Consider the following 10239-nt stretch of genomic DNA (forward strand, 5'->3'; position numbering starts at 1 on the left):
CATATCTCGCAATTTTAAAGAAAAGGGTAAATATTCCAGGATCCACCTCTTGATCCGGATTCTTTAAAAGAAATAGGGTCCATGTTTCACATTTTATTGTTTCAATGAACAAATTAAAGGATAAGAAAGTCTTCCTTCCTTCTCAGTGAAAACAAAACACTAAAATCTGTACACAACATTTTACACAAGCCACACACCACGTGTCCATGAAGAGTGTCAATACCTTCCCATCAGGCCCAGTAGCCAATGATAAAAGCAGTGACAGAGAGGCAAATGATGAGGTTGGCGTTGATAATGAGGCGCAGACGTGGCTTTTCTTCCAGAGAGCCGATGCTCTGTTCAGGTGCAGGAGGACTCTCCCCCTCCTTCTGTCTTTCCATCCCACACAGCCAGTAGACGGCAGAAATCAGCCTGGACTGGCTTTGGATGCTGGACACTGAGGATGAGGAGTCTGGACAGAGGAAACATTTTGCATTGTTCACTGGGTGTGTTCAGCAGAATAAGTGACACATAGTGGAATGGAAAAGAGTCATGACAAACAGGACAGACCCACCTTTCCTGTGATGACATGTTTTAGTATCGCTGGTGTCCTGCTGCTCTTTTCCTAAAACTCCCATCTCATCTGTCTGACCCGTGGTCTCTATGGTCTTACTGCTCCGCTCCACTGGGAACTCATGCACTTTGGGCTCCACGGGGTCAAACCTTGTGTACCAGGTAAGACGACTGATCTGTAAGACAGTGTAGTAGAAAAATTAACTAAGTGTGGTTGAAAAACTATTTTGTAGTTGGAAAGTAAGTTTTTGCAGCCCTGTCTAAAGACTTTTATGACCTGTATCTACATACACTACCGTTCAAAAGTTTGGGGTCACCCAGACAATTTTGTGTTTTCCATGAAAACTCACACTTTTATTTATCAAATGAGTTGCAAAATGAATAGAAAATATAGTCAAGACATTGACAAGGTTAGAAATAATGATTTTTATTTGAAATATTAATTTTGTTCTTCAAACTTTGCTTTCGTCAAAGAATGCTCCATTTGCAGCAATTACAGCATTGCAGACCTTTGGCATTCTAGCTGTTAATTTGTTGAGGTAATCTGTAGAAATTTCCCCCCACGCTTCCTGAAGCACCTCCCACAAGTTGGATTGGCTTGATGGGCACTTCTTGCGTACCATACGGTCAAGCTGCTCCCACAACAGCTCAATGGGGTTGAGATCTGGTGACTGCGCTGGCCACTCCATTACAGACAGCATACCAGCTGCCTGCTTCTTCCCTAAATAGTTCTTGCATAATTTGGAGGTGTGCTTTGGGTCATTGTCCTGTTGTAGGAGGAAATTGGCTCCAATCAAGCGCTGTCCACAGGGTATGGCATGGCGTTGCAAAATGGAGTGATAGCCTTCCTTATTTAAAATCCCTTTTACCTTGTACAAATCTCCCACTTTACCAGCACCAAAGCAGCCCCAGACCATCACATTACCTCCACCATGCTTGACAGATGGCATCAGGCACTCTTCCAGCATCTTTTCACCTGTTCTGCATCTCACAAATGTTCTTCTGTGTGATCCAAACACCTCAAACTTTGATTCGTCTGTCCATAACACTTTTTTCCAATCTTCCTCTGTCCAATGTCTGTGTTCTTTTGCCCATATCAATCTTTTCTTTTTATTGGCCAGTCTCAGATATGGCTTTTTCTTTGCCACTCTGCCTAGAAGGCCAGCATCCCGGAGTCGCCTCTTCACTGTAGACGTTGACACTGGCGTTTTGCAGGTACCATTTAAAGGAGCTGCCAGTTGAGGACCTGTGAGGCGTCTATTTCTCAACTAGAGACTCTAATATACTTGTCTTCTTGCTGAGTTGTGCACCGGGGCCTCCCACTTCTCTTTCTACTCTGGTTAGAGCCCGTTTGTGCTGTTCTCTGAAGGGAGTAGTACACACCGTTGTAGGAAATTTTCAGTTTCTTCGCAATTTCTCGCATGGAATAGCCTTCATTTCTAACAACAAGAATAGACTGGCGAGTTTCACATGAAAGTTCTCTTTTTCTGGCCATTTTGAGAGTATAATCGAACCCACAAATGTGATGCTCCAGATACTCAACTAGCTCAAAGGAAGGCCAGTTTTATAGCTTCTCTCACCAGCAAAACAGTTTTCAGCTGTGCTAACATCATTGCACAAGGGTTTTCAAGGGTTTTCTAATCATCCATTAGTCTTCTAAGGCGATTAGCAAACACAATGTACCATTAGAACACTGGAGTGATAGTTGCTGGAAATGGGCCTCTATACACCTATGTAGATATTTCATTAAAAACCAGACGTTTCCACCTAGAATAGTCATTTACCACATCAACAATGTATAGAGTGTATTTCTGATTAATTTAATGTTATCTTCATTGAAAAAAACAGTGCTTTTCTTTGAAAAATAAGGAAATTTCTAAGTGACCCCAAACTTTTGAACGGTAGTGTATATACAAACTGTCCAAATGCTTTATGACCTGAGCTGTTTTATGGTCTGAACTGTGTTGACCTGAAAACTGCCAGACCCTTTAGCCACTTATTTACCCTCCAAAGAAAGGAATGTATGGCTGCTTATCTCCTTAGGAAACACATGTAAATCAGTTGTTTGTGTTTAGATTCCTCTCTCACCTCAGTTCTCCTATATAAGATCCTTGTATTTGACTGCTCTCCATCTTCACTCTGAGATCCTTGTGACTCTCTGTGTTGATCCTTTCTGCAGAAAGCCCCTATTAAAATACACGTAGATAACCTTGGTGTTTCCAGCCTCTTGTATTTCCAGATTTCCATCACAACAGATAGTTAACTCCAAGGCATTTCAGAGGGCATCTGTTTATGTTTGTCTGTCCCACAAAACTGTGCATATATTAAGTTAGATGTTAATTTTAGCAATAAATAAGCAGAAGTAGTTTTAATCAAGAATCCAAATAATGATTAAATCAGGCCAGAGTTTCAAATCTGTGAACTGTAAACAAATATCACTTTGTCTTAAACGTTTCCTGAGGTGTTCATGACACCTACTGGTGCTGCATTGCTGCAGATCCCTGTGTTGTTTGTAAGCTCCAGTATCAGAGAAGAAGACTGCAACTGATTTTAACAGTGCATTTATCACAACGTTATTATTAGTGCAAATTAATCTGAGATAAAACACAACAGATCCGACTCTGTGACTTCACCTGCTCCGGTTTGGGCTCCTCCGTGGCCAGGCTGACCACAACCACCACAACCAGCGTGATGAAGGACAGCAAGACGGAGAAGTAGAGGTAGTGGACGTATTTCAACACCACGGGCCTGTCGTCCACCTCGTAGCACAGGGGCGCCGGGTAAATGAAGTCCAGCAACATGCGGATGCAGCCCACCAACAGGCCGATAGACAGGCCCCAAAATGCCCCCTGAGAGAGGGAGAGGGCGGGAGAGGAGAGTCAAAGAAAATAGAAGGTGACCATTGTTCTATCTGTAATGGAATATACAACGAGGTTCACATTGTGAGCTGGACTCTGTGCAGTCATGTTGCTGTCATGCTACAGTACAACAGGAGAGGAAGTGTGGTAATGAGTCATTTACTGTATTGGTAAAGCACATTTATGTTCACACCCCCAAAAAATCTAAAAGAAAAGTATATCTACAACCACAAACACATGAAGCTATTATTTTAAATCACATTTAAAAATACGAATACAATATTCCAGGGTTTCAGCCTCTGACTCCCAAAATAAAGTTGCCATAGACTTGCGAACCCCCAGAGTTGGTTCAAGGAAACAAAGGATTTGAGATAGTTTGCAAGAATTCACCACATGTAAATTTAACAACTATCTTTCACCTTTTGTAACAATGATGGCTAAAATAGGCTATTTCTAATTACTTTGAAATCGTATTTGATTCCCACCCCCTGAGGGGTCCCAACCACTAGTTTGGGACTGCAGTGCAATATACGGTCCATGTTTCGAGTGATTTACTTTTCTCTTTTTTTACCCAAAGTATACATATTAAAATTGATAAAAAATGACCCGGGGCAATGATACACATCCTCACCTTCTCATTAGCCCTCTTCCAGAAGCAGCCCAAGAGGAAGATGATGGAGACTGGGGGCTGGAGGTAGGTGCTGATGGCCTGGATGTAGATAAAGAGCTGCCCCCCCTGACTGGCCTGGACAACAGGAATCCACAGCACGGACGCCACCACCAGCACGAGAACAAACACCCTGCAGCGTGCACATTGAACACAAGATCCGTGTTTTGAATGAAAAATGGAGAAGTTAAGTTCTGTAAAGGCACGATGTAATATGACCACAGGACAGCAGTTACACGGAGTAATGAGGGTGTGTGAGTGTGTGTGAAGACAAGAGGAAAAATCTGTTAGAGTCATTACTTAGAAATATGAGGAGGGGGTTAGGGTGAGCATGACAGAAAAATAAAATGATCAAAAGTGCACAGTTACGCCACACATGGTTACTTTTTAAATGTAGATGGTAAAGGTGGAAAGGAAATATTCCTAAGTATATAAGCCTTTAAACTTCAATTTAAGGCCCAGTGGAAAAAGAAACTGACACAGGGTGGGTCACTGCAGAGTCAGGATTCCTTTTACTCTTCGCTCTGCACCTAACATGCCGGATTTTTTTCATTATTTTGTTGCACACACAAACCAGTGCTTCAATACAGGATATAATGGTGCAACAAGAACTACAGTATATTTCCTGTTATGTCCACTTTTTTCAGATGTGCTCAGCTAACATACCTGCCCACAATCATGAGCTCCCACTCAGTGGCACGGGATCTGAAACTCTTCCACAGGTCCATGGTGAAAATGGTGCTGGCGCTGTTGAAGACGGAGGTCAGAGAGGACATGAGGGCGGCGATCATCACCGCCATCATCAGACCCCTCAATCCTGGGCACAAAAAACCCACAGATCAGAGTAAATAAAAGAGCAAAAGGCTGGACGGGGAGGGGCGGGGGGCAGATGTCTCACCTGTCGGCAGCAGTTCCATGACCAGTCTGGCGTAGGCGGTATCTGAACAACCCACTGGATTGTTGCAGATCTGTTTGCACAGCTCAGGCTCTGCACACGCCACATCATCTACACAATAACGTTAACACACACAACAACTGGAACTCAAATATCCACAATGTTTGACCCTGTTTTACCAGCATCACTATGATCTCTTAAAGTCCCACTGGACCAGCTTTATCACACCCCCGTAAAACTTTCCTCCATATTACATATTGAAAAGGTTTGTTATGGAAAACCTCCCCTCAAGGCCTTAAAATGACACCTTCCCTCCTCATTTAGTGACTGGGATCTTTGAATATGTTAATATGGCCCCTCCCCTGCTGAGGAGCCTTTTCCAGCTCCTCAGCCGAACCCACAAGTTGACAGGATTGGTTTATAGGTTTTGTGACATCACAAACCCTGGCTGTTTGAATCTGTTTTTTTTCTAGACAATTTGTTTACTGCAGGGTCAAGGTGGAAAAACTTCATCATGGTGATTAATTCGCCCCAAATATGTCTTTTATCATATAAAAGGCACCAGACAGACGAATGTTTACATGTTAACACTCGATTTCACCTGAGGGGGACTTTAAACTATCAGCATTATGCAACCATGAGTTGTCAACTAAAGACCAACTTCTATATCCAGTCCTTTTACGGGGTTAATTAAGTCGTATAAGTATAAACACACATTCATTGATAAACACATGCATATCATACCTGTGTAAGTTGTATAAGTATAAACACACATTCATTGATAAACACATGCATATCATACCTGTGTAAGTTGTATAAGTATAAACACACATTCATTGATATATACATGCATATCATACCTGTGTAAAGGATCCTGCTGATCATGCCAGGCAGCATAATGGCAAAGAAAGGCACAATCTTGAGATAAGCAGCAAGTAGCGAGCCTCCTTTTGCATGTGTCAGGTTCTTGGCAGCGAGGGAGCGCTGCACAATCACCTGCAGAGAATCACAACCACAGCCCATCCTCAGTCAAAGCCCAGACACTGCTGGTTAGCAAGTAACTTAACAGGGGAAAATAGAGTTTAGATCAGAGTGGACACAGCTTATTGTTATCAGTGTGATCCAAACTATATAGTCTATAAAGAGATTATATAGGGATAAATATCTAAATTACTGATTAACTAACAGTCACTGGTCTTATGTGCACAGATTAGATACTGATAAGCTCTGTTGTGTCAGGTTTAGCTGGTTTGCAAAGTGTAACACTGATATTGTGTAAAAGGAATATTTAAACTGTCTGATGTTTAAAATGTGGAGCTGTTGAGAAAAAGACATTTTCACGACTTAACTTCTGAGAAATCTGTTAAAAAAACATACATTAAATGAAATTTGTTCAGCTTCTAGATGTAAGATCACGATATAGTACAAATTAAATTTGATCAAAAACTATTTTTTAAAATACAATATAAAGTAAAAAATTTTTACTTTTGTGTCCATTTTGGCAACTAAGGTCTTCCTAGCATATCATCTAGTTTGAAATCCCTGATTAATTTCTAACTTTAAGAAAAGGTTTTTTGAAATATCCTGATTTGTGACATCTGATTTTAGTCTTTTCTATAATATTCAGACAATCCTTACCATATCTATAGTATTTTCCAATTGTCTTGGCTGATTATTACCTGATCCGAACACCAGTACCACATGGAGGGGACGGACATGCCGATGATGACCCCAGGCCAAGGCAGGTCAGAGTACACCGGGTCTCTGAAGATGTGGAACGCGTCCTCTCGGGGGATACCGCAGGTCGAGTTTGGCACGCGGATGGAAGGGATGGCGTGGGCGTATCCCTCCATCAGAGCATTCCAGCCCCCGACCTCGGCAAAACCTCAAAAAGGGGACAACATTTATAAAGGGCGGTAAAGTGCTGCAGGTGGGAGGGTCTGGTGTGGAGCGCGACTTACTGAAGCCCATGAGGGTGAGAGCTCCTGCCAGCATGATAGCAGTTTGAGCAGCGTCTGTGTAGATGACTGCAGCCAGACCACCTGGGACACAACACACAACACATGCAGCCAGCGATATAACAAATACTCTTATGTGTTTAAAAATTCGCAAAGGTAGTAGAATCGTCACCTGCTACAGTGTAGACAGCAGTGATTGACAGCAGCAGCACTATAGCCACGTAGATATCCCACTTTAAAGCAAGCCGTATAAACAATGCACCAGCATACATGTCCACCTGGAGAGAAACACACACACACACAGACACACAACACACAGGATTTGTTCTTTACACACCACAGAGAAGCTTGAAAAACATGCACACAACAGCACAGAAAGCGAAGGAGCATTATTGTGCATTTGTCTCGTACCGATATCTTTGTGAAAATGTAAATAAACAAGGACAGGACAGCTATAAATAACTGCGTTCTTCGACCACCAAAGCGCCTCTTCAGGTATTCTGGCATTGTTGTGACCTAGAAAAGAAAAAAAAGATAATATAATCGGACAAAATCACGCATGGGCGCGTGTTAAATGTGGGATATTCAACTGTCTGCGTAGACACCTCACCCCAGAGGCGATATAAATGGGCAGGAAGAGCCATCCCAGCAGCAGCACCATCAGCATACCCTGGTGATCAACAGATATATCAACATTTTAACACACTTAAACAAAATTTATATGATATACTTGGTTTCACATCAGCATGCTGTATTTCAGGAGATAATGTGCAGCCTCTTACATTCCATTCATAAGCAATTGCTCCAATCCCTGCTGCGGCCCCGGACCCGGCCAGGCCAATGAAATGTCCACTGCCAATGTTGCTGGCAAACAGGGAGGCCCCCACCTGAAAACACACAGGAGTCAGAGTGAGGATCAACCCTGTGCTGCAATAACTACTACACAACATATGGCCTCTGTCTACGTAAGTGAGAAATATTAGAGATGGAGGATCCAGTGATAAAACCAGCTTCACTTCAATTCTTTTGCGTTTCTGTTGTGCTCTGTGGACGTTTCTCTGGTGCTTGACTCACCGGCCACCAGGTCATGCTCTTCCCAGCCAGGAAGTATCCATCCACCGTGCTGCGCTTCGTCCTCCACATGGACTGGCAGAAAAATGAAAAAGAAAAAACACCTCTTAGAGATACTGTACATGTGCAGGAGGAATATCATTCACGCAACAGAATCCCAAACTAATTGAAAGGGTGTTCTCAGTTTGGCCTCTATAAAATAATCTGTCACCTGTGATCCACAAAATCCAGACAGCAAGAGGTTATTGGAGGAAAACCAGTGGAATGAATGCAGTGGTCTATGGGTCGCTGCTTCCCACATGTGCTGGCTCGGTCACAAAGCCCAATACTCACTGAAGTCCAGCCGGGGACTTTACTAAGGCTCATTGTGGCCTGCAATGCTATTTCTCTGTTTGATTTGTACAGTTGGTCACATTTTACTGAATAAACATGCTTTTTTTTAATTCATATTTTTCAGCTTTGTGTTAAGCAACGTGAATCTTCAATCTTAATTTTCTAATTCCTTATTGTTCCTTCTAAACAATTCACTACATGTTAACAATCAAATAGAAGTAAATTAAAAGAGACATTTCCTCATTGATGATTTCAAAGCCTATGTTATTAAGGAGCATGACAGTATTTGTGGAGAAGCTCAGCACATTCACAGCTTATTCATGGCACATGGGGAGAGAGTGCAGGATCTCAGACATGAACATGAAGAGAAGCAGATGAGATGGAAAAGTGAAACCTAACTTGTGCTAAAGATGAAAAGATACAGGACAGTTCTGTTCTTAACGAGGGACATCAGGGACATTTGCTTTAAAGCAAAGATGCACAAGGACACATTCTGAAACCAGATTTAAATAAAAGAAAAACAAACATGGCTGTTTTTTGTTTGTCTGACAGGAAGCAGCTGCTGTTTGGTATCAGTGTTGAAGCAGTGAACCACATCTTTACCACTGCACTTACCCAGAATCCCACTGCCAGCACCAACATGAAGTACATCACCAGCACCACTATATCCACAGTAGTCAGAGCAGTTCCGGCCCCAGGAGAGGGCGATGGAGATGGTGATGGGGTCATGCTGGTCGCTCGGTGCCCCCCCTCAAAGTCAACAGTCATCTGGAGACCAAGAAATCAACAGATTATGATGTGTACAGTTTATTATCTTTGATTTGAAACATAATAAACTGTTGCAGGTAATTACTGCCCCATTAAACACATCACACCTTGGACTCTGTACATGTAGTTGTTTGAGGTACATGTACTTGTTTTATATGCTACTTTCTAACCCTTCAGTACAGTATTTAATGACAGATAGTAAGTTTTACGGAACTGACACAACATATGATCATCTTATTATTACCCAGCAGAATATATGTGGACAGACACACATGAACAAATCATCTCCACCTTGACATTAACATGCTGCTTGCTTACATGTCAATTCACTTGTAAAAATACCATCTAATAATGGAATGTAAAATAAAATTCTGCTCACACTAAATTTTTTAATATTTTAAGTTGTTAACATAATTTCTCATAAACTTTGGAATTTTTTTATGCTTAGCTAGGACTGTGGATTTTTAATAGTATAATATAATAAACTTTCTTTATGTGGCACTTTTCAAAACAGTTACACAATAAGCAAGACAACAAATCAAATCAAATGATAGAAATTAAATAGATAGACAGTCCAGATAAAATCAAGAAAGGCTTTCTGGTAGATTAACATATTGAGTGATTTCTATTATGCCTGTTTGGATGAGATATCGATTTAATACAAGCAAACAGATTTTGTCCCCCATCACCTGTAAGCCTGCTACGAAGGGGATCTTTAAATGAACAGTATGAACATGAGGGACAATCACAGCGAGCAAAAAAACACACAAGACAGCTGCATTAAAAATTAACTTCTGAGTAACGTTTGTAAAATGAGAGATCAATTGAAAGTTAGATTAAACATTAAACTCACCTTTCAGCAAGTGGCCACACAGTATTCTCATTCCAGCTGGATTGTCCTGAGCCCAGTTGGGTTTTTTTTCCCCAAACAACAAAGCACGTCACAAATGATCTGAGGACGAACCCAGGAATCTCACGCTTGTTTGTTGAAGCTTCCTCGTGAAGGATCAAACTCCACATTCCCCTCTCGAACCACAAGGGTTTAGTTAAAAAGTAAGGGATTTATTACTCTTCACAGAGAACCACACAGCACGCCCCCTGCTATCGAAGGAAGAGCTTAGTGAGCTCCAAATTAAT

General features: G+C 41.7%; 1 protein-coding gene across 1 annotated transcript; it reads right to left on the reverse strand.

The window, feature by feature from the left end:
- Positions 1 to 105: 105 nt before the first annotated feature.
- slc5a11 (solute carrier family 5 member 11) lies at positions 106 to 10207 on the reverse strand. Its single transcript, XM_034593807.1, has 16 exons — positions 9956 to 10207; positions 8950 to 9102; positions 8005 to 8076; positions 7713 to 7817; positions 7541 to 7600; positions 7342 to 7446; positions 7103 to 7208; positions 6934 to 7014; positions 6652 to 6857; positions 5833 to 5968; positions 4976 to 5083; positions 4744 to 4894; positions 4042 to 4210; positions 3186 to 3401; positions 554 to 728; positions 106 to 451 (listed from the first exon to the last, which is right to left on the reverse strand). Exons 2-16 carry the CDS (start codon positions 9100 to 9102, stop codon positions 231 to 233), a joined length of 2064 nt encoding a protein of 687 aa, XP_034449698.1. The 5' UTR covers positions 9956 to 10207; the 3' UTR covers positions 106 to 230.
- Between the last annotated feature and the right edge of the window lie 32 nt (positions 10208 to 10239).

This window comes from Hippoglossus hippoglossus, chromosome 8 (assembly GCF_009819705.1).
Source record: "Hippoglossus hippoglossus isolate fHipHip1 chromosome 8, fHipHip1.pri, whole genome shotgun sequence".
Taxonomy (NCBI): Eukaryota; Metazoa; Chordata; class Actinopteri; order Pleuronectiformes; family Pleuronectidae; genus Hippoglossus; species Hippoglossus hippoglossus.

Excerpts from the sequence above, each read along its gene's own strand:
- slc5a11 (XM_034593807.1), bottom strand. The coding sequence starts at position 9,102 with ATGACTGTTGACTTTGAGGGGGGGCACCGAGCGACCAGCATGACCCCA. Across the intron at positions 5,969-6,651 it reads GGTACTGGTGTTCGGATCAG|GTGATTGTGCAGCGCTCCCT; the intron begins GTAATAATCAGC and ends GATTCTCTGCAG. Across the intron at positions 4,895-4,975 it reads CATGGAACTGCTGCCGACAG|GATTGAGGGGTCTGATGATG; the intron begins GTGAGACATCTG and ends TTTTGTGCCCAG.